At 38.1% G+C, this 25,081-nt stretch overlaps 1 protein-coding gene across 1 annotated transcript in view; it reads right to left on the reverse strand.

Moving 5' to 3' along the window:
- Nucleotides 1-3,400: 3,400 nt before the first annotated feature.
- DNAH12 (dynein axonemal heavy chain 12) overlaps nucleotides 3,401-25,081 on the reverse strand; it is a 313,213-nt gene continuing 291,532 nt past the window's right edge. Inside the window, exons 68-73 of the mRNA XM_042780465.1 lie at nucleotides 22,805-22,908; nucleotides 21,303-21,507; nucleotides 9,749-9,886; nucleotides 8,509-8,600; nucleotides 5,939-6,006; nucleotides 3,401-3,591 (exon numbers count right to left, since the gene is read on the reverse strand). Of these exons, the coding sequence (XP_042636399.1) occupies nucleotides 3,401-3,591; nucleotides 5,939-6,006; nucleotides 8,509-8,600; nucleotides 9,749-9,886; nucleotides 21,303-21,507; nucleotides 22,805-22,908 (798 nt within the window). The remainder of the gene's footprint in view (nucleotides 3,592-5,938; nucleotides 6,007-8,508; nucleotides 8,601-9,748; nucleotides 9,887-21,302; nucleotides 21,508-22,804; nucleotides 22,909-25,081) is intronic.

Raw genomic sequence — 25,081 nt, forward strand, 5'->3', positions numbered from 1 at the left:
AGTTCTCGAAAGACAAAGTGCTCTGGTAATGTAGTGCCTAAGGCATCTGACTGCTAACCAGAAGGCTGGTGGTTCAAACCCACCAGCCACTCCTTGAAAGGAAGGGTGGGCAATCTACTTCTGTAGTGATACTACCTCAGAAACCCAAGGAGGGGTTGCTGTGAGTTGGATCCGACTCAATGGGAGTGTGTTTGGTTTTTGGTTTTTAAAAACAAAGTGTGTTAATGGTTTCTACCTCTTCATATTTTAATATATTTATTTCATCCTTTGGGTTTCTAGCCTGTATCCTCCCTCTTACTCAGATTTGGCACTTACCAAAAAAAAAATAAAACACACCAAAATCTGTAAACAAGCAGATGCCACATCTTTCTCCCAGGGAGTGGCTGCTGGGTTCAAACTGCCAACATTTACATTAGCAGCTGAGCACTGTAACCACTGCATCATGAGGGCTCCCTGATAAGCTGCTAGCCTTCTTCAGTTATTCTCTTTACTATGTACCTAAATTCTGAATTCTTTCCCATTTTTTTCTGTCTGGCCAGACATCAAATTTTATATTTAAGTGACCCAAACCCATTGCCATTGAGTTGATTCAGTTGACTAGAACTGCCCTATAGGGTTTCCAAGGCTGTAACTTATTTGGATACAGACTGCCACATGTTTCTCCCCTGGGTTGGAAGGTGGGTTCCAAATGATAACCTTTTGGTTAGCAGCTGAAAGCTTTAACTACTATGACACCAGGGCTCCTTATTTAAACGACAGCAGGTTGAATTCTGACCCCCTTTGCAATTTTTGTCACAACACTAGAGTCATGCAGATGACAAGTCTCAACTGTTGAATACTTACACTGCATCACCATTGGAAAAAAATTACCTCTCATGCTCAGGTGCATGCTGTGTAGTTCCCAGCTTGTAAATATCCTGCAAGCTCTGTTGAATGATGATCTGTGTATCAAAGTCATTGTCCATGTCTTCATCACTGGTATAATTATCCATGTGAAATGCAGACAGATTTTCTTTAAAGTCAGAATGATTGAAAAAATAATTTCTTGTCATTAAAACAGATTTTCAGCTGCTTAAAATTACAAAATCAAATTCAGAAAAGTACAAAATTGATCATAAATAAAATGCAGAATTTTAAAAACAAAACTTTCATTTAAATAATTTTTCATAAATGTAAAACATTTTCTCATGTGCCACATGTGCATCATAAATTGGAAGTTTCTATGAACAACTGTTTAATTAAAATTTATTCAGGAAAAACAACTTTTTATGTAACAGTTCAATACCATTGTAACATTGAAATTGCTCATATTGTATTGTTTTAGACTTTGCTAGCAAGTTTTTCTCAATGATTGTAGCACTCACCCAAAAGAATACACAGTGAGTGCTATGCTGAAAATGTTTTATTTAGTAAATCCTCAAAATAAACATGTTATAGAAATAAATGTACTCTTATAATACAACATATAACAGGAATAGTGGTAGCAACAACCAATGTATGTTAGGCAATATCTAAATGGTTTCAAAAGAACATTTTAGTTTTAGCGTAGAATAGCTTTTACCTTTTGTTGTACCCTTTAGAACAGCAACGATGTTTTCACTGTGAAGGATTAGCACACATAAGCTTCAGAATTTTCATTTGTATTTAGGATATCCACTCCCCTGTAGTGACCATTCCATTAATAGCTTTACTATAAATACTTGATCATAAGACAGTCTGGCACATTCGCTTTCTTTTTTTTTTTTAACATGTGGTTTAGCTCTGTTTGGAAACATGATTTATTTTCTTCACTGTTATAATCATCAAATTCAAAGAATTAGACCTTTTATTACTGCAATAAAATGCTTTTGCAGAGTAGGCAATACAAAGTGAATTCATACTCTTAAGACTCACACACATAGCCTGGGCAACCCAAAATCAATTTTCCATTTAAGAGAGACCAACCATTTTGTTCTGATTGAATTATAAGAAACGACTGTCCCAGTGTCCCTGATTCACAGGATAGATGTGCCAATCTTTTCCTTAGGTTGTGAAGCTGTGGCCTCAGGTGTCCTGGGAATCCAAAAGAGGGAATTAAAACTACACAAAATAGCTAAATAAGATTTTGTTTTGTAGAAAAGTTTCCTATCTAATCTGTCATAGTTCAATGAAACATTCTGTTAATTGGCCTAAAAATGTGTTTAGTGCTTCTATCTCCTAGTCTGTTGTGCAGTGCCTGGGGTCTTAAAAGCTTGCAAGCAGCCATACAAGGCACAACAATTGATCTCTATTCACCTGGAGAAACAGAGGAAGAAGGACAGTCAGGAATAGGAGGAAGATAGGAATGTGTGACTGACTGCCTCCTTGAGCAACTGCCTTCTTTGCCATGAGACCAGAACTGGATGGTGCCTAGCTACCATTACTGGACATTTAGATCAAAGATTCCATAGAAGAATCCTGATCAAAAGGAGTAAATACAGAACAGAATTTCAAATTCTCATGGAATCCAGATTATCTGAAGCCAAGGAAGTGGGATGACCCTCAAAACTAATGCCCTGAGATAATCTTTAAACTTCAAACCAAAAATATCCCCTGAACTCTTCTTAAAACTAAACAATAGTTTAACTACACTGAAACAAACAAACAAATGTTTAACTAGTAAAGACTATTGGCCTATGGCAGGTATGTCTATATGGAATCAAAATCACAGCAGTCACTTGAAAGATTAGATAGGAAACTTCGTGGCCGTGAAATTATGTCAACGAGAGGAACAACCTGAAAAATGTGGGTGAGAATGGTCGCACAAGTTGAAGAATGTAATCAATGTGACTGAATTGTACGTGTAGAAACTACTGCTCTGTATATTCTCAACAAGAACAAAATAATTACATATAAAAGAGACATCACAATTGTGAAGAGAGATCATTTCTGATATTAAAAACTTTGTCATTTAGTCCCCTGATCTACTTTTCATATACATGTCAAAGTATAAATAAAGTAAAAGCTTCAAAGATTCTATACACTTTAAAAAAAAAGTTAATTATCATATTACCTACCCTCTCCCCACCCCCACAAGTGTTTAACTATGATCCTCTCAGAAGAGCCCAGCTGGAAGGCTGTATTCCAATCAACTATGGTAAACCCACCAGCCACTTTGCGGAAGGAAGATGGGGCAATCTACTTCCATAGTGATACTGCCTCGGAAACCCAAGGAGGGGTCGCTATGAGTCGGATCCAACTCGACAGCACATAACAACAAGAACAACAACATGGTAAATCAGGGAGAAGAACAATGCATAGATCATTCACAAAGACCATTTCAAAGAATGACACAGGTACTTGATTTTTATGATATATATATTTTTAAGTAAGTGAAGACAATTATTTTTCTTCTTTCAGATGTTTTCTACATCTGTCCAATTTAATCATCCAGCTGACAAAGCAAAGCTACACCACGCTTGACCCAGTGCTGAGTAGATTGTTCCGTTTTTAACAACATCGCAATAACAAAGTTAGTAGAATGTCCTGTAGTAGAAAGCGTTCCTTTACGCTCACTTGTCTTGTACAGAGGACAGACATAGGCATTTGACTTCTCGATCCTAGACTTTTTAGCTTGAAAAAAGAGAGAAATATATTCATTTAATAAAAGGAAGACAGCCACAGGTATTAAAAGAACAACTATTTATCTTGTAATAAAATGGCCAGTATTAAATCTAAGATCATGATCATGATTTTTTAAGATTTTAAAGATCATATATATTTTTTTTTTTATAGCTATCATATAAGTTTCCTTGTAAAACAAGGCAAGTGATTTTATATGGTCTGGGTTTCTAACTCTACAAGACAGGAATGGATGTTAAAGTTCTACCACCTGGCAGGCATGACAATACCCAAGAAGGACTTGGGAGAGAAGGAGTAAGCAGGAGAAGGTAGGGAAGAAGGGATAAAATAGAGCACAAGTAATTAGGGGAGATGCAGCAGGAGAAACACAGCTTCTTAGTGCTTTAATACAAGAAACTCATAATTACAAGAAGCTGACATGTCCCTTTGTTTTCAGCATGCTATCAAGAAGAAAATCCCACCAGTTCTTATCTACTCACAAAAAGAATCTATATATAGTCCCTGAAAAGCCAGATACGTCTGAGTCTTAAAACTACGGCCATATTTCAAGTAACTAAAATTGAGCCACATTAATAATGAAATAGGAGCTCTGGTAGCATAGTGCCTAAGGCACTTGACTGCTAATCAGAAGGCTGGTGGTTCAAACCCACCAGCCACTCCTCGGAAGGAAGGTTGGGCACTCCTACTTCTGTAGTGATATTGCCTCAGAAACCCAAGGAGGGGTCACTATGAGTCGGGGCCGATGCGATGGCAAATAACAACACAACAACAATAATGAAATAATGTTGGGTGGTGACTCTGAGTGTTTTGTTTTAATTTACATTAAAAAATTAGAGAAGAAAGAGGAAACAAAAGGATGAGCCCCATTTTTTCAGGCTTGTGGAAAAATGGTCATGCCAGAAGGTGGGAAGGAGCAAGTGGCTTCTATCAGGGAGCAAAGTTGGTCTCTACCCTATGTGGCTTGCAACATCAATGCTTTGGGGCATCTGGCTGACTGATAATAAACCTAGGAGTTTCTTGCCAGCAGAAAATGCTATTCGCTAGCTGGAGACTGTGTCAAGCTTATTTGTACCTCTGAGAAGTGTGAAAAGAGAGTTTAGGTTCAGCCTATGGTGGGGCAGCTGTGGACTCTCTGAAACCCCTTGTAGAAGTGCAGGGCAGGGGAAAGAAAATGATACAATCACATGGCCTAATAGCATAAAGAGAAAGAATGATATCCCCAAAACAATAAATGGCACACTGAAAAGGGGACCATAATTTCAAGGGACATCAAGGTCAACATAGTCCACAAAAACAATGGTTATACATCCAACTTTGGTGAGAAGCAACTGGGGTCTTAAATCTTCTGAGCAGCCATCTAAGATACAACTATTGGTCTCTCCCCACCCGGAGCAAAGAGGAGTGAAGAAAATCAAAGATGAAAGGAAACAAATGATCCAAAGGACTACTGTTGTTGTTGTTGTTATGTGCCATCAAGTCAGACTCGACTCATAGCGACCCCTCCTTGGGTTTCTGAGGCAGTATCACTACGGAAGTAGATCGCCCCATCTTCCTTCCGAGGAATGGCTGGTGGGTTTGAACCGCCAGCCTTCTGGTTAGCAGTCAAGTGCCTTAGGCACTATGCTACCAGAGCTCCCCCAGAGGGCTACTAGAGCATGTAAACTTCAGCATCCTTGACTTTGAGACCAAAAGAACTAGATGGAGCCTGGCTACCATTGTTGATCATTCTGAAAGGGATCACAATAGGAGGTCCTGGAGAGAGTGGGATAGAAATGTGGAACATAATTCAAAATTATAAAAAAAAAAAAAGACCAAGCTTACTGGTCTCACAGAGACTGGTGGAACCCCTGAGCCTATGGCTCTCACACACACTTTCAGTCCTAGAACTGAATTCACCCCCATGGCTCAACTTTCAGCCAAATGATAGACACTCCTGTAAAGTAAACAGTAGCACCAGGGAAGTACGCACTCCTTAAAAAAATCAATTGCACGAGATCAAAAGGGATAAAGCTTAGAAGCTTAGAAGGCAGGAAGGGAGCGCAGAGAAGGACAAATGGAAAGGGGAAACACAGGGAGAAAGTGGGAAGAGTGCTATTACATTTTGGGGATTGCAATCAATGGCAAAGAAAATGTCTGTGAACTATTGAATGGAAAACCAATGTGCTCTGTAAACTTTCACCCAAATCACAGTAAGAAGTCCAAAAGAGGGGGCTGGGGAATGACTTATTATAACTGAACTAAATCTTAATATGTTTGAGACAGATTTATTTAGGGTAGCTGTTAACAGTATCATTATTCTCTCTAAAACACTACAAAATTTTGTTAGAAGTATATTTACTTGGTTTTATCCATATGATGGGCATCAGGTCAAACAGATGTTTAGGATATTGTTCAGCAAGTAATCCACTGTGAAGACAAATTGATAGAAATATTAGAAATAACTCAGGAAATTTGCTTCATAAGACAGAGCTACTCAGATACTAAGTTTTAATGTAAGACAGGATTAGAGAAAAAGAAGAAAACTAAAAAAAAAAAAAAAAATTAAGGAAGAGGTGATGAAGAATTGAGAGAAACAAAAGAAAATTATGGAATGGTAAAGTACACAGAGTCAACAATCATCAGTGCCTGGGCAGTACAAGAGGGTAACACGGTCAGCTAACTGAAAGGTTGGAAGCTTGAGTCTACCCAGAGGTACCTGAGAAGAAAGGCCTGGTGATCTACTGCTGAAAAGTCAGTCACTGAAAATCCTATGGAGCACAGTTCTAACACATATGGGTTGCCATGAATTGGAGTCAATTTAATGGCAACTTTTTTTTTTGGCCATTTTTAAAGTATTGTCATGAAGTACAAACTGTACTACCACATTTGACCCTTATAATGATCCTGTCCCCATTCCTAGTCCTATTTCACAGATGAAGATTGGAGGCTCAGAGAGATTGAGTACTTTTCTCCTTATTACACAGCTCTTAAGTGCCAGAGTCAAGATTCAAACACAAATCTGCCTGTCTCAAAATAGGGGTTTCTTTTATTATTATTGTTATTATTTTAAGAGCTTGTTTTACATTCAACGTTACATGTACATTTAGTTTCATTTCCCATTTACCATCTCTAACCCTAACCCAGTCTCCTCCCCTCCCTACCCAGTGACCCCCAGCCCCTGGGGTTGACTTTTATTCTAGACACAGAATATATTCCAGGGCCATAGTATTGGGGGTCTCATCAGACTTCATCTGACCAGTTAATTCTGGTCTTTATTGAGTTTTTGGATTTCGTTCCACATTTTTCCTCCCACTCTATCCAGGATCTCCAGATTTGATCCTTTCCTAAGTGGTTGGCATTGGTAGCCAGGCACCATCTAGTTCTGGTCTCGGGGGCCATCGTGTCCTAGGGCTGATTGCTTCCAAATGCCTTTTTTTTTTTTTTTTTCATACTTCTTCACTTCCAATGCTAGGAGACCCTTAGCTGCATTTTAGATGGCCGCCTAAAACCTTTTAAGACCCCAGTCACTACTCACCAATGTAGGATGCGGAACAAGGCTTTTATGCATTTTGTTGTGCCAATTGAGTCTGGTGTCCCCCAGTACTATGGTCCTGAGTCAGTAGGTCAGGTGTATCTCTCCCAGAGTGTCTTGGTGTCTGTGAGGGATTACTCTGTGTCTGTCTTCTATTGTTTCTGTAATGATTGTAGGTATTTTGTATCACTGGTGTCTGTGCAAGATTAGCCTCAGCTGAATCTATCCTTGATCTAGAGTATAGTCCTGTTCACTGACCCCCATCTGATCCTCTCAGGTATTTATGTGTTTATATGTAGCCTGGTGTTTGGTGTTAGTGGTAATACAGTATTGTGAGCACACTTGTTGGTATTAGCATCTGTCATCTATCTCTTATGTGCACAATTCGGTGTCCTCAAAATATGGGTTTCTTTTTGCGGTGCTGTTTATCCGTTTGTTGGATGGAAATAAAGAAGGGAGGAAAGGAGAGAGGAAGGGAGGAGGACATATAAAAGGAAAAGTATTAAGAGAAATACCAGGAGAATGATGAAAAAGAAAAGAAACAGAAATAACAAAATGAACTATGTGCAATGGACTCTCCCCATAATATTATCTTGGAGTTCTCTCTGTATAACTATCTTATTGTTTCCTCTTTCATGATTTTTTCCTTATGCATTTTTTCCCACTTTAGAAGTAAACTCTCTTGGGAGCAAAATCTAACTCTGATTCTAGGAAAAGAGGCTCATTACTGGATTATGTCAAAGAGCAGGACTCCAATCAAAAGAAAATACTTCTCTCTTACCCTCATAAACATATATTTTAAGATAGGAACAGCAGCTTCCTAGTTTCCTGAGTGAAGTTGGAAACTGAATATTTATTTTCAATATTTACTATCTAATCTACCAGCCACTCCTCGGAAGGAAGGTTGGGCAATCCTACTTCCGTAGTGATACTGCCTCGGAAACCCAAGGAGGGGTCGCTATGAGTCGGGGCCGACCCGATGGCAAACAACAACAACAACAACAATCTAAATATAACCAGTTTTCCATTCCTCACCAGAAATGGAAATTTTCCTTTCTTATAACTGTTAAACTGTTTTAAAAATGAGACATTCGTACACATCACAAAACTGAAAGTGACTGTTATAAAATGGAAAAAGCAGAACAATAATTTTAGTTACCTTGTCTACTAATAAAACCATTGAAATTGTTCAGGATCTAAAAATAATCACTCATCAATTATACTTCCTTGAATAATGATCTGTGATAAGAATTCTGATATAATTTATTACTTGTATTATTCCCTAGAGGCCTCTTGGTTTAAAAAAAAGAAAAGAAAAGAAAGAAAGGAAGCAGAAATCTTATTTTACTTATGATTCAGCTACAATTGAAGAGGTATTTGCACTTGAAAGTACTGACCTTTTTCTATCCCAGCGTGCTCCATCAAGATATAATCCATGGATAAAAACACCATCGTCTGGTGCTATATCAGCTGTGTCAAAAGGAATAACCTGACGGAAGAAGCACACACTAGAATGACTCCTTTCCCTTCCATCCCTTCCCTTCCCTCACCAGTGTTCTCTCTCAGGGATGGATACACACACATATACACATACACACACACACACACATGGCCAAAGTTAAAGATTAGATTTCCTGCCCTAAGCTCTATGGGACAATCGTCTTTCCTGGTCTTAAACCAAATTTCCTCCATATTCTGATTCTTCCTATTGCCAGGCACTGTTGTAGGTCCTTCCATCTGTACTGTCCCATTCATCCTCACAACCACCCTCTGCATTAAGTATTATCAGCCCCATTCTATAGGCAACAGATAGGAAAAGGGACTTATTTAGGGGGTTCCCTATTTGGGGGTCTGATCAGATTTTAAATGGAATAAAGTTAATAATCAGAGTATGGCAGGTTCTTTCAGTATCTAGATTTTGTTCCTTTGTAGAAATATAAAGCCATAAGCACTTTCAATACGAATAGGATACTCCTAGCTTGAATTTTTGCAAAAAAAAGAAAAAAAAATTGAATTCACTTTCTTTGAATTAGTGTGGAAAGCAAGTGCAATTCTTTTAAGGGTCAGGATGAACAATTCTAATAGTATGTTAAGTTATTTAAGAAACAAAATGTACTGAGAATATTCATTTGGCTACTACTGTGTTACCACTTTCACAGTGAGCCTATTTATTAATTTTTTAATGTTTACTCATTTAGACATCATACTCGTGCTTGATTTGGTATCTGCCTCAAGATAACTTAGTGCCGTAAGGAAGATAGTAGGTAAGTATTCAGAACACATTCAAGGAATGTCTACTATATATAGCTTGTTAAGTTGTAAATTTTTTCAACCATTTATATAAAGATGTATAATATAATTCATTTTGAAACATCCATTTTTATTAAAACTTCATATTAATTTTTACTAAAATAGAAGACTAGTATTAAATTATTTGAATTAAATATTGAGATGTATAAAAGTTCGATCAGGGTCAGCAAGGCAAAGATTATTCATATTCTTCATGGAACACAAAGATGGAAAGAAGTCACATTGTTTATAATGAGCTATAAAATATACAATTCTGGGTATCCTGTATGGTTAAATATCTTGACTTTGACATACTGATATACCATTGTGTGAAAAGAGTTACTGTACCTCAAATTCATATCCTAGTAAATCAATAGGGATGGTATATTTTCTGGCAAAATTCTGCATAGCTCCGGTTAAAAAAGCTTGGGTGAAAAAGAAACCCGAGAGCCAAAACACATTCGGTTTTCCTGAGTCGTACCAGTCCTACAAAGGGGACAAAAATACATAATGTTCATTTTTCAACTTACAGAAGTGTCAGCTGACCTACAGTTGATCCCTGGTTCTGGTTTTTGTGTGTGTTGCCCAATCAATACATAGACTGTCACACTTCCCTGCCATGAAACACACAGCCTCCTACCTTCCCTCCTACTTCTCTGCCCTTCCAGTTACTCTTCTTGGAAAATTCAAACTAATTTGAACAAGAACCTGAATAAAACATAATTGGAAAGCCAAATGTAAATTATTTGGACAGCTGTTTTATTACTTATTGTATCAAAAGCAGCCATCTCTAGACATCTTGTACGTCATCTAACTCTAGCCCTCATCTTTTGATTCCAGCTCTTTAACCCTCTTGGTTCAGTGGTAGAATTCTCATCTTCCATGTGGGAGACCTGAGTTTCATTCCCAGCTAATGCTCCTCATGTGCAGCCACCAACCGTCTGTCAGTGGTGGCTTGCCTGTTGCTATGATGCTGACCAGGGTTCAGTGGAGCTTCTGGATAAGACAGATTGGGAAAAAAGGTCTGGTGATCTAATTCCAAAAATCAGCCAGTGAAAACCACATGGATCACAACGGTTTAATCCCCAGCACATCACAGGGATAGTGTAGGACCAGGCCATGTTTCATTCCACTGTGCACGGGGTACCCACAAGTCATATCCAACTCAATGACAGCTAACCACCACCACCACCCTGTTACATCCCTTCTCTCCATGCCCTGCACCCACTTCAGTTCAGATATTCACAGCTGTCTTTCTGTACCACTGTGTCCTGTCTTCTTGCTTCCTCCCTTCTTCTGTTCAATACACTTAAAGCAATGCTGCTAACGTATACCTCAGCATACATGGTTTGGATCAGGTTTAACATCTTGCATAATTCTTCAGTGAGCTACTAATACCCACCAAGTAAAAGTCAATACCCACCAAGTTAAAGTCTAAAGCCCTTAGTTTCCCATTCAAGACACTTCACAAGCGGATCTCAGGTAATTCCATCTCTATCCACTTTTAGTCCCTTTCAAGCATCCTACATTCTAACCTAACTGGACTATTTGCTGGCCTCTCTTCTGTGTTGGGTAAAAATCTGTTGATTTTCACTGCCTTTCTTAAAGTGACTCTACACTTATTTCCTTCTGGAGGACAATCCCTCCTGAATTCTCAGTCCAAAAACTTCTGGTGTTAGAACTTCACCATATTGAAGGTGAGTAGTTGGGCTTGTGGGGGTCAGGGGATAGAGGAGAGAGGCATGCACCTTGGTCAACCATCCTTCTAGTCATAGTAATTGATTCAGGAATGGCATGCATTCCAATGAAAGCCAATGAGATACAGGCACTTTTGCTGAGACTTTTGAGGTAAAGACTCTCAACTCTACAAAGTTATGTGGAGGTTGCTGGTGCTATTTTGCTACCATCAGATGAAAACCTGAGAATTGAGTTAACCAAAAAGGAATGAAGGCAAGAGATGAAATGCAAGAAGCCAGGACCAGGTAACCCTGTTTGCACCCAGGTCAAACCCGTAGCCAGTTTAAGCCCTCAATTTTTCAATTACATGAGGGAATAAACTTTCTTTTTTGCGTACGGCAGAATTTTTGTTGTCACAGAATTGATCCTAAATGATACAGTGCCTTTGATTCCACTTAAGTCTTTAAGTTCTTTCCCTTTCTTTGCAGGATCCAAAACCAGCTCTTTTAGGACCATCTCAAATGTTAGCTCATCCATGAAACAAACCCTTCTTTCCTGAGTAGAAAGAACTCTATCCCTTCTTTGAACTCCCAAAACATTTGACACATTTGTCTTTTATGACACATCCCTTTGTACACTGTATTACTTTTCTTCTTCTTCTTTAAATATATAACTTGTCTCCCTGGAGACTACACAGGGAGCTTGAAGGCAGGATTCACGTTACAATCATCTTTGTATCTCACAGAGCTCTCACATCAGGGTTTCTTTGACAAATTGTGGTCCCAATTCCTACATGTTGAATGAACAGATGAATGCATTGAAATGAACTTTGTCTCTGAATGAGCAGTACACTAAGAGAGAAAAGATAGCTTCAGGAAGAGAATGAACTGCTAATGGAGATGATGCAAAGGTACAGCTGGCAGATCAAGAAGGGGCAGAGAAAGAGATGGAATTCAACAAAGGCACAAGCCCGGCAGAACCGTAAGAAAGAACCCAGTAGCAAGTGTGAAAAAGCCTCCCTCACTCCACTCTATGGCTTCCTTTAGTCAAGAACGTCAAGTGGTCAGCTACTTGCAGAATCTCTGAATTAACTGTCATTCACTGAATGGTTAGTATTTGCAAGGCACTGTGCTAAGCACTGTACATGATCACCTCCTTTAATCCCCACAATAACACAGTGAGTCAGTATTATTTCTCCTGGGGTACAGAAAGATTAGTAACTTGCTCAAAGTCACACAGATAGTTAAGTATCAGGTCTAGGATTTAACCTGGGAATAGAGCCAGTATGTGAAAAGCTTTTTTTTTTTTTTTTTTCTTTTTTAAAAAAGAAATAGCACAGAAAGGAGAAAGAAGACAAATAGGATAAATTGTGAGAAGGAAATGAGGAAAGATAGAAAACTCAGATGACTCGTTTAATTTGTTAACTCTAGGAAGCACTAAGAGGTGAAGAAGAGTCTAAGAAAAAGAAAGATGATGAGAAAAATGGAACAGCTTCTGTAAGGGTAAGCAGACAATGGGGAGACCCATTCAGGGGAAGATACATGGTGAAGGGATGAGAGAAGCTGCCCTGATAATGAGTAAAATCTTTAGTAATTCAAATGGCATGATTCCATGGGGATAGTTCAAATTTCGGGTAGTATAGAGATCGATGTGAACTTCATATCAATAACAACAACAAAAGAAATCTGTCCTGGAGACTATCTCAGCTGTCACTACACAAGGGCCTCTCTGGGAAATGAGCAGTAAGCCTCCTGGGGAACAAAGCTAAAGACGCTGAGGGTCTATAGGAACAAAAGAATATATATGAAAGTTAAGCAGTTCCAAGGAGTTGCACAAAAGTTTGGGGAATTGGAGCATAAAAATTTAAAATTATGACAAGGTGAGGGTAGAATTAACTATATGTTAGATGGTTTTGATAAGAAACAGAAAGAGCCTGGCACATACGGGAAGCAGCCAAAGATATGCTGGAGACATTGCTAGAAAATCGCCAGGTATATACATTCTCGCCTATCAAAGTGACAAAGATTAAAAGAAACTAATAACTGAGAAAGGAGCTCTGGTGGCATAGTGCCTAAGGCATTTGACTGCTAACCATAAGGCTGGTCATTCAAACCCACCAGCCACTCCTCGGAAGGAAGACTGGGCAATCTGCTTCTGTAGACATACCACTTCAGAAACCCAAGGAGGAGTCCCTATGAGTTGGAAGTGACCCTATGGCAGTGAGTTTGGTTTAGGTTTGGAATAATTGAGAAACAGGCACTCATATCCATTATTGATGGGGATATAAACTGAACAGGTTTTCTAGAGGCTAATGTACATCAACCAAAAAAACCAAACCAAACTCACTGCCGTTGAGTTGATTCTGACTCATAGCAACCCTCATTGGGTTTCCAAGACTATAAATCTTTACAGAAGCAGCATACTTCATCTTTCTTCTGCAGAGCAACTGGTGGGTTCATACCACTGTCCTTTTGGTTAGCAGCCAAAAACCTTAACTACTGTACCACCAGAGCTCCTTAATGTATATCAAAAGCCCTAAAAATGTCCAAATGGAATCCACTGAAGCATTAAAAGAGTAAGGAACCACTGACCAAGAGGAGTTTTCTTAAGAATACAAAAATGGTTTAACATCTGGAAATCTAGTGATATAATTCAATGCAATAATAAGCTAAAGAAGAAAAAAAATATACCATCATACTTTTAATCATTACAGCAACCCTTTGAGATAGAAGTACCCATTTTATGGCTGAGGAAATTGAAGCCAATGTAAACTCTCCTAAACTCTAAACCTCTATTCTATACTAGGACTTTGCTTAAATTTATCATCCACAAAAAAGCTCCTATAAATCAATTTAAAAACATAGTCCAAAAGAAAAGTGGGTCTTAGGATAGAACAGGGAATCACAGAAAATACAAAAGGCAAACACATACCAAAATAAGTACAGTCTCAATAACAGTTAAAGACAGTCAAACTGAAACAAGCCTCTACAGTGAAACAAATAAATGTTTTGCATAAGAAAAATGCAACTAAATACTGAAAATCATATACCTAAAATCTGTGAATTTCCCAAACAATATTATTTTGGGTGTCTCTCCCTCTTTTCCCCCAATACATACACATCAACCATAGGATACGTGTTTTGGTGCTCTAGTGCCATGCTAACAGAAATACCACAGGTGAATGTTTTTAACCAACAGGGATTTATTCTCTTACAGTTCAGAAGGCTAGAAGTCCCAGTTCAAAATGCTAGCTCTAGGGACTGGGTAAAGGCCCCTCAAACTTGGGCTTCAGCTCTTGCTCCTGGCCCACTGGAGCTAGAGGGATCTCCCCATTCAGGGACCTGCTGCCTGCTGAGGCTGACAAACCCAAGATCAACAAGAAAAATGGCACAGTCCCAAGACTATCAAGGAACATGGCAGGCTACTAGTTCAAGTCCATCAACAGTCCCAAGAATGGCAGGCAACATGGCAGGCTACTCAATGAAGACTCTGCTATATGTAGGGTCCAAATGTGCCAAAAAAGCTCAAGACCTTTCTCAAAACTGCTTCTTACATACCAGAAACAGACCACATCCCTAAGGCAGCTACTCAGCTGCTCATAGTAGATTCCACCATGGAGTTGATTACCAGTCTCATCATGCAGAGTAAGTACCTCCAGCTGTCTAGCCATTCAAAACTAGGACCAGCCAAGTTGACACATAACCTTAATTACCACAGTGGAGGGTAAGCAGGAGAGTTGGTGAAGAGAAGGCAGTGTCCTGCCTGAACATCTATGGGGTAGAGGGCAGAGATTTTTAAAGCACTCATCTTTTCTTTGGTTATATGAGAAAAGAGACCATCATGAAACACTGATTTTAAGATGATAGCCAATAAATCTAAGCCTCGGGCTGTTTTCATGACTCACCAGCCAGTATTTAAATCACAAGGAACTCTGGTAGCATAGTGAGTAAAGTATTTGGCTGCTAACCAGAAGTCAGTGGTTCAAACCCACCAGCTGCTCTGCTGGGGGAGGATGAGGCAATCTACTTCTGTAAAGATTTACACACTTGGGATGTTTGGTAAGATGGTGGAATAGGCAGACAACCTACGCAGATCCTCTTCAACAAAGAAAAGAGAAACCAATGGACAGAGATACAGAAGATAATTCTGGAGCCCTGAGCTTTGAAAGGAACTATACAGTAGTGAATTAGGCACCAACTAGTGAAAAAACCTAGAAAACAGTGAATAAGAAGATGGACAGAGCTGTCGGCTACTCTGACAGCACCAACAGCCTGAATATTTCCAAGCAGTGCTGGCACCTGATAATTGACCTAAAGATCATCCCTGGTTGCCATGGGCTGCAGGGACAATTGTGCTGGTAGCCTATGACTAGGAAGGGAAACAGCAAGGACGGAGACAACCTGAGCTGTGGATTTTTGGCTGTCCAGAGGGCGAAGCCATTTTAATTGTTTACAAGCGGTGGCCATTTTGGATATTTAAAGTGACCGAGGACACAGCCATTTTGAATGCTTAAAAGTGGTGGCCATTTTGGTTATTTAAAGTGACAGCATTCTCATTCGGATTCCAAGGACTTAAGAATAGGCTCTGCTTGCCAAGGACAGCAGGGAAATACGGGAGGCTGACAACAGGAAAGGAGACAGGCGGTGAGTGTGTAAGTGCTGCCAACTAGCGAATAGAGGACCACAGTACCCTGCTTACTTAGATAACATCCAAACAAAACAAAGAAAATGAAAATCTGGGGCAAATCACTCCAACCTACAATCACCAATTAAATATAAACATAAAAACATCACAACATCTTGGAGACAACAGAGTATCACAGTCCACTCCAAGAAGCAAAATAAAGCAGAAGAAACAAGGGACCAGGATACAGACCCAGTACACATCCTTCAGGAAGAAGCAGCTTTGCAACTCCCTGATAAGGAATTCAAAAGAATTATATTTAGGTACTTTCAACGGATTGAGAGACAGATCAAGGAAAACACTGACAAAATTGAGGAAAACTCAAAGAAAACCCTAGAACAATTTTGAAAGACAATACAAGAACAAAATGACAAAATAAATGAAAAATTAGAAATGATACAAAATCTACACATAGAAATCTAGAAGATTAATACTAAATTTTCAGAAATAGATAACACACTGAATAGGCAAAGGAGTAGAATTGAATCAACGGACAGAATTAGTGAGACTGAAGACAAATACATCAATACTTCTTTGGAAAGAGATCCATGAGAAAAAAGATCAAAACAAAACGAAGAAAGCCTATGGTTCATGTGGGATACCATCAAAAGGAATAACCTATGTGTAATCAGAATTCCAGAACAGGAAGAAGCAAATAAAACCATGGAAAACATTGTCCAAGATATGTTGGAAGAGAATTTCCCTGGTATGATGAAAGATAAGACTATATCCATTCAGGAAGTCCAACGAATGACATATCATCATCAAACTCACCAAAACCAAAAACAAAGAATCCTGAAAACAGCATGGGAAAAACAAAAAGTTACCTACAAGGGACAACTAATAAGACTAAGCTCAGATTTCTCAGCAGAAACCACACAGGAGAGAAGACAATGAGATGGTACATATAAAAACCCTGAAAGAAAAAAATTTCCAACCAAGAGTTATATACCCAGCAAAATTGTCCCTCAAATATGATGATGAAATTAGGGGATTTCCAGACAAGCAGAAATTAAGGGAATGTGTTAAAACCAGACCAGTCTTACAGAAGATCTTAAAGGGAGTCCTTTGGACAGAGAGCCAACAACAGCAAACAACAACCAACCATTAATACATACAATGATATAACCCACAAACCAACCCAGTTATGAAAGTATTAAAAGTAAATAAGCCTACAGGATTATAAACAGGGAATCAGAGACATCAATTGACAAATGAAGACAACTACAAACCAAAAAGAGGAAAAAAACTGTGTACTTACAGAACTTCTAAATGGTAAGGAAGTCAAGACAACTGTAAGATAGAATGAACTGTTCTAAACTTGGGGAGAAAGATATAAATCACAGGGTAATCTTAAAGAAAAATGATAAACCTTCACATCAAAATTTTAAAAAGGACAAGCACAAATATTTAGCAAATACTAGGAGCTCTGGTAGCATAGTGCCTAAGGCACTTGACTGCTAACCAGAAGGCTGGTGGTTCAACCCCACCAGTCACTCCTTGGAAGGAAGGTTGGGCAATCTACTTCCGTAGTGATACCGCCTTGGAAACCCAAGGAGGAGTCCCTATGAGTAGGGTCCGACTCGATGGCACATAACATAACAAAACAATAGTAAGTGGTAACACTAGTCATAAAGAAAATGAGTTTGGCAAAGAAAATTATACAGAACAAAGAAATCAGCAACACTACAAGAAAGCACATAACAAAATGACATCAACAAATTCATACTTGTTGATGATGATACTGAATGTCAATGGATTAAATGCACCACTCAAGAGACAGAGAGTTGCAAACTGGCTAAGAAAACATAACCCTTAAAAGGAGAATGAAAACACAACATACCAAAATTTTGGGAACACTGCAAAAGCGGTGATCAGAGGCCAATTTATAGCAATAAATACACCCATTAAAAAAGAAGAAAGCCAAAATCAACACCTTCACCCAACATTTCCAACTATTAAAAAAGGAGTAAAAAAAAAAAAAAAAAAAAAGCTACAGTCACCAGAAGAAAATAAATAATAGATTTGACCAGAAATAAGTGAAATAGAAAATAGACAATAGAAAAAATCAACAAGACTAGAAGTTGGTTCTTTGAAAAGATTAATAAAACTGACAAACTACTGGCAAATTTAACAAAGGAAAAGAGGGAGAGAATACAAATAACATGAGTAAGAAATGAATTGGGCAACACCACAACTGAACCAACAGAAATTAAGAGGATAATAGCAGGATACCATATAACTATACTCCAACAAATTTGAAAATCTAGAAAAAATGGACAGATTTCTACAAACACACTAACTTACCTAAACTAACAGAGGCTGAGGTGGGAAATTTAAACAGACCCTTAACAAAAGAAGAAACTGAACAGGTCATAAAAACATTACACAAAAAAAGCCCTGGCCCGACGTTTTCACTGGCAAATTCTACTGAACATTCAGAAAAGAACTGATACCAATCCTATTCAGACTATTTCAGAACATAGAAAAGAATGGAATCCTCCCAAATTAATTTTATAAAGCAAGCATAATCTTGATGCCAAAACCAGGCAAAGACATCACTAAAAAGGAAAACTACAGACCAATATCCCTGAGTAATAGCAATGCAAAAATCTTCAACAAGATCTTAGTCAATAGACTCCAACAGCATATTCAAAAAATAATACATTATGACCAAGTGGGGTTCATATCACCTATGCAAGGATGGTTCAACATTAGAAAAGCAATCAACATCATCCATCACATAAATAAAACAAAGGAAAAGAACCACATGGTCATATCAATCTATGCAGAAAAGGCATTTGATAAAATCCAACACCCATTCCTGATAAAAAATCTCAGCAAAATAGGAAAAGAAGGGACATTCCTCAACATAATAAAGGTATATATGCAAAACCAACAGCCAACATTATTCTCAATGGAGAGAGACTGAAACCATTCCCCTTGCGAACAGGAACCAGACAAGGATGCCTTCTATTCAACATTGTATTAGAAATCCTAGCCCGGGCAATGAGGCAAGAAAGAGAAATCAAAGGCATCCAAATTGGTAAGGAAGAAGTCAAACTATCACTGTTTGCTGATGATATGCTCCTATACATAGAAAACCCAAGAGACTAAGCAAAAAACTACTGGAACTAATTGAGAGATTTAGCATAGTGGCAGGATATAATAAGATCAGCATACAAAAATCAGTTGGATTCCTTTACACCAGCAAAGAGATTGCTGAAAAAGAAATAAGGAAATCAATACCATTCACAATAGCTACCAAATAAAATAAAATAAAATACTTGGGAATAAATCTCACTAGGGACATAAAAGACCTGCACAAAAGAAAACTACAAATCACTACTCCAAGAAGCCATAAGAGATCTACATTAATGGAAGAACATACCATGGCTCATGGATAGAAAAATTGAACATTGTGAAAATGTCAGTTCTACTCAAAGCAATCTATACATTCAACGCAATCCCAATCCTGATCCCACCAGCATTCTTTAAGGATATGGAAAAACCAATCACTAATTTTGTATGAAAAGGAAAGAGACCTTGGATAAGCAAAGCACTATTGAAGAACAACAAAGTAGGAGGTCTCACACTCCCCGATTTCAAAACCTATTATACAGCCACAGTGTCAAAACAACCTGGTATTGGTACAATGACAGACACATAGACCAATGGAACAGAAATGAGAACCCAGAAATAGATGCATCGACCCATGGTCAGCTGATGTTTGACAAAGGGCTAAAATCCATTAGATGAGGAAAAAATGGTCTCTTTAACAAATGGTGCTGGCAAAACTGGATATCCATTTGCAGAAAAGTGAAACAAGATCTGTACGTCACACCACACACAAAAACTAACTCCAGATGGATCAAAGATTTAAATGTGAAACCTAAAACTACAAAGTTCCTCAAGGAAAAAATAGGGGCAAACCAGCCACTCCTTGGAAGGAAGGTTGGGCAATCTACTTCTGTAGTGATACTGCCTTGGAAACCCCAAGGAGGGGTCACAATGAGTTGGGTCTGACTCGATGGCACATAACAAATTTATGGCCTAAGTAGACTGTCAAGCATAACCCAAAATGTACAAACAGCTGAAGGTAAACTAGATGAATGGGATCTTCTAAAAATTAAATTTTATCTGCTTCAAAAGACTTCTCCAAAAGTGTCAAAAGAGAACCTACAAATTGGGAGAAAATATTCGGCAATGATATATCTGGCAAGGGACTTATCTCTCAAATTTATAGAAAACTCCAACACCTCAACAACAAAAAGATTAACAATTCAATTTAAAAATGGGCAGAAGACGTGAATAGACACTTCACCAAAAAGGATATTCAGGCAGCCAGCAAATACATGAAGAAATGCTCAGGATCATCACCCATCGTTGTTGTTGTTATGTGCCGTGGAGTCAGACCCGACTCATAGCAACCCCTCCATGGGTTTCCAAGATCAAACCAACACTGAGATACCATCTCACCACAGCATCAATGTTAAAGTTCAACAAGACAGAAAATAACAAATACTGGCAAGGATGTGGAGAGATTGGGACTCTCCTATTCTGCTGGTGGGACTGTAAAATGATTCAACCATTGTGGAAAGCAGCCTGGTGATTCCTTAAAAAGCTGGAGTTAGAAATACCATTTGACCCAGCAATCCCATTACTAGGTATATATCCTAAAGAAGTGACAGCCAGGACAAGAAGAGATATATATATATATATGCACACCCATGTTCATCGCAGCACTATTTACGATAGCAAAAAGATGGAAATGACCTAGGTGCCCATCAACAGAAGAATGGATAACTAAACTATGGTACATACACACAATGGAATACGATGCAACACTAAAGGATAATGTAGAATCTGTAAAACACCACATAACATGGATGAATTTGGAGGACATTATGCTGAGTGAAATAGGTCAATCACAGAAGGACAAACATAGTATTAGTTCACTATTGTGAAAAGTCAAGGAAACATTTATATATGGAAGGAAATTTTCTTTGTTGGTTACCAGGGGTGGGAGGGGAGAGGAGGGAACACTGCGGGGGGGGGGGGGAAGCATAAACCCATATCACTTTCATTTTATGTATTTCACTGTATATAAATTATATTTCAATAAAATATATTTTTAAAAAATTATAGCCTTGGGAACCCAGTAGGAATTGCTATGAGTCAGAATCAACTCAATGGCAGTGGGTTTGATTTGGGTTTTTCATTTATATCACAGCAGAAAACTAAATTACAACCTCAGAGAATCATAAACTTACAATCTCCAGAAACATACATACTGCATATTATTTGAGAACTGGTAAAATGGATTTTTAACTTTCTACTCAATACTTTGCAATGTGTGTAATTTTCAATATTCTAAAACTTTAGTTAGATTACAATGAACCTATTAACTACATCCACTTAACTTAAGAGACATTCAAGGCCAAAGCCAATTTCTAACATCTCCTCAGTCAATCTCTCTCCACAAAGAAACCCACATCTATTATTTAAATCTATCTATCTGTATGTATATAAAATCATTTACCTGTAAAAAGTGCAGCCGGGCTAGAAAATCTGTGATGTAGCTCCCCAGGGGTTTAAGACTTGGATATGATCGTTGGGCCCATGTTTCTGGAACCTTTCCAATAAGTAAGCTGCCTGAGAGGGCCTCCAACATAGAATCCATTACAACCACGCCTTTAATAGCTTTTTCAAGGTCCCGTAAAGTGTTACGTATAGTTTTAATTAAACTGGAATGAAAGAAATGTCATCAACACATATGATAGTAAATACTAATATGTAGTCTTTCCAGTAGAAGAGGAAGTAGCTGGAATCTCATTCACAGCTTTAGTGGAGTATTTCCCAAATGGGGTCGCCTCCTACTTGGTGAAATGGATGAACACTTTTCATTTGAATCATTACCTACATAGTTTTAAATACAGAAAGTAATACAACTAGCACTTCAAATTTGCATTCTGGGTATTATGCTTAAGATCTGGTAAACAGAGAATCAATTAAGGAAAAATATTAAGTATATAATATTATAAGTGCTATGTGGAAACAGAGAAAAAAGTATTAAGGTGTGGTGCAATGGCTGAATCATGGGAAATACCGCATTAAAACACAAACTATATATTCACTTAAACACTTGCAAATACTTTTGTTTCCAACTTAGGCCCACACTGATAAGAATACTATAAATATCCCTGTAGTGAAGGTTTTAGGCTAGAAGCCCAAACAACTGATAGACAGTATGTTATTATATATAAACAAGTTTATTTTTTCATATAAGGAACACTGAATTACTTAGGATATTATAATATTGGAGCTCTGGTGGAGTAGTGGTTAAGGCATTTGGCTGCTAACCAAAAGCTCTGTGGTTCAAACCACTAGCCTCTCTGTGGAAGAAAAATGGGGCAGTCTGCTTCCTTAAAGATTTATAGCCTTGCAAATCCAATTAGGGTCACTATGAGTCGGAATCGTCTCAGTGGCAGTGAGTTTGGTTTTAGTTTTTGGAAAGTTCTAATGTGCTTTATTTTAAAATATCAACAAGTCTGGAAACCAAAATAAATTTGGAAACACTTTAGAAAATTCATAACCCAAACAATTCACCATTTCTTAAGCCAATGTTGAATAGCAGAAAATTCAATAATATCCAAAGTAAATAATTTTCTATCATGGGGTACTAATCAGTCTAGGCTGGACTCAGGAATAAAGGGAGGTGTATGTGTATCAGTTGGAGGAAAAACTCACAAAAGATTCATTTGACTCTACATAGGGTTGCTTAATGATCATTTTGTCTTTAGTTCCTAAAGAAAATAGTAGCATATGGTTTTAAATATTGCTGAATATTTTAACCAGTTAAAAAAAGATTTCTTTTTCATCTTCATTTTTAGTTTATAAAAATACCTCCTCTTCTGGGGCATTTCATTAATGAAATGGTAACTTTTGATAATCTTTTCTTTAAACATTTAATTTAATGCTACTATGTCTTTTTATTGACTTGGGTTGGTGGCCTTCTGAATCACTGATGGTATAGTGCCTTACTTGTTAAATCGCTCCATTTCTTGTACTAATACAGTATTCATGCTCTCTTCATATTTCACAGGATACTTTGACAGTGCTGCTTCAATGTCAAAATCATTTGGGAGCTAAAAAATAGATTTTGAAGATCACAGATTACTCTCAGAATGGGTCATTATTTTTGTTCAGCTATAATATCAATGATAGCTAATATAAGGAAGTTATTGTGTGCCAAGCAGGAGTCCCTGGGTGGCACAATGTGTTATGCACTCAACTACTAACTGAAAGGTTGGCATTTCAAACCCACTCTGAGGCACGTGGGAAGATAGGCCTGGTAATCTGCTTCTTAAAGGTCACGCCTTGAAAACCCTACGGAGCAGTTCTACTCTGCACCCAGGGGAGCACCATGAGTCGGAACTGATTCTATAGCAACTAACAACAATATGTACTGGCACTGTGTTAACTGTTTTTCACACATTATCCTACTTAACACGCTAATACTCTTTGATGGCCATTATTACCGCCATTTTGTAAAAGAGGATATTGAAGCACAGAGAGGTTGAATAGCAGGCCCAAGTGCACACAACCAAAAAAGGTCCATTTGAATCCACAAGTCTCTGGCTCAAGGGCCCATGCTCTTTTAAAAAAAAAATTTTTTTTTTTAATTTACACATTTCCCCCAAAGAACATCCTGATTATATTAAGCAATTAAATAATAGATCAAAAGGATGCAGCAATGCTCCAAAGATAAAAGCTTAAAATATTTCAGAACCTTAATGATTCTTAACAATTCTTCTGAAGGATTTTCCAGCTTAAGTATTTCAGTGCAGAACAACATTATGGGGGGAAATCCCTTGTCAGAGAGAGAGACAGAGACAGAGAGAGACAGAGTCAGAGAGAGAGAAAGACTGATTTCCTTAATCAAATACAGTAGTACATTGTTATCTCAAAGGTTACCCAGTAGGTTCCTGCTCCCTGCTCACAATCTACACTCCCTGCCCTCAAATAACCAAAAACAGTCCCAGCCTCACTTATTGCTCACATAAATCTGGCAATAGTTTCCTTCTCTGTGTCCTTTTTTTTTTTTTAATTATTTTTAATGCATTTTATTGAAATATAATTTATGTACAGTTAAATACACAAAACTAAAGTGACATGGGTAAATGCACTTTTTTCTTTTTCTTTTTTTGTAGTGTTCCCTCCCCTCCCCTCCCCTCCCACCCCTGGCAACTAACAAAGAAAGTTTCCCTCCATATATAAACCTTTCCTTGACCCTCCACAACAACGAACTAATACTATATTTGTCCTTCTATGAATGACTTATTTCACTCAGCATAATGTCCTCCAAGTTCATCCATATTATGTAGTGTTTTGCAGACTCTATTCTTCAGTGCTGCATACCATTCCATTATGTGTATGTACCATAGTTTGGTCATCCACTCTTCTGCTCATGGGCACATAGGTTGTTGCCATCTTTTTGCTATTGTAAATAGTGCTATGATGAACATGAGTGTGCATATATCTGTTCCTGTCCTGGCTCTCACTTCTCTAGGATATATATTATACCTAGTAATGGGATTGCTGGGTCAAATGGTATCTCCAATTCCAGCTTTCTAAGGAATCACCATATTGCTTTCCACAGTGGTTGTATCCCTTCACAGTTGCACCAGCAGTGTATGAGAGTCCAGGGCCCATGCTCCTAACTACTACAGGATAACAACATTTTGTAGAAATTATATATTTCTGAAATGTTGTATAGTTTTTTTAAAAATTGGATGTTCCAATTATAAAACTGATTTAATGTTTCATAAATGCCTTAAATTTCTTCCCAATCAATTATAAATCAGCTTCACATAGCTTACCCCCTACTATTAAATAATTAATTCTGTATCAGTATAGCAGGGTCCCAGGGCAAAGGAAGGGAAGGCCACCAAATGTCTGATTTCTATGAGGCACCTCAGAGAGTCTTGAGGAGAAGTGGTGAAGGGGACTTTGGGACTAATGATCAAGCCACAAGACACTAGGATTCATACTAGTAAAGGGGAAAAGACCTTCCCAACCAGTTAAGCTGTCCCAGGTGATGGTTCCTGGGTATACAAAAGAATTCATCTAAGTCCTACTACCCAGTTGTCGTGGAGTTGATTGCAACTCATGGCGGCCCCATGTGTGTCAGAGAAGAACTGTGCTCCATAGAGTTTTCAGGGGCTGATTGGTAGCATAGTGGTTAAGGCACTTGACTGCTAACCAGAAGGCTGGCAGTTCAAACCCACCAGCCACTCCTCGGAAGGAAGATGGGGCAAT

Source organism: Orycteropus afer, unplaced genomic scaffold, assembly GCF_000298275.1.
Source record: "Orycteropus afer afer isolate SDZICR_OR568_19922 unplaced genomic scaffold, OryAfe1.0 scaffold00041, whole genome shotgun sequence".
Classification (NCBI taxonomy): Eukaryota; Metazoa; Chordata; class Mammalia; order Tubulidentata; family Orycteropodidae; genus Orycteropus; species Orycteropus afer.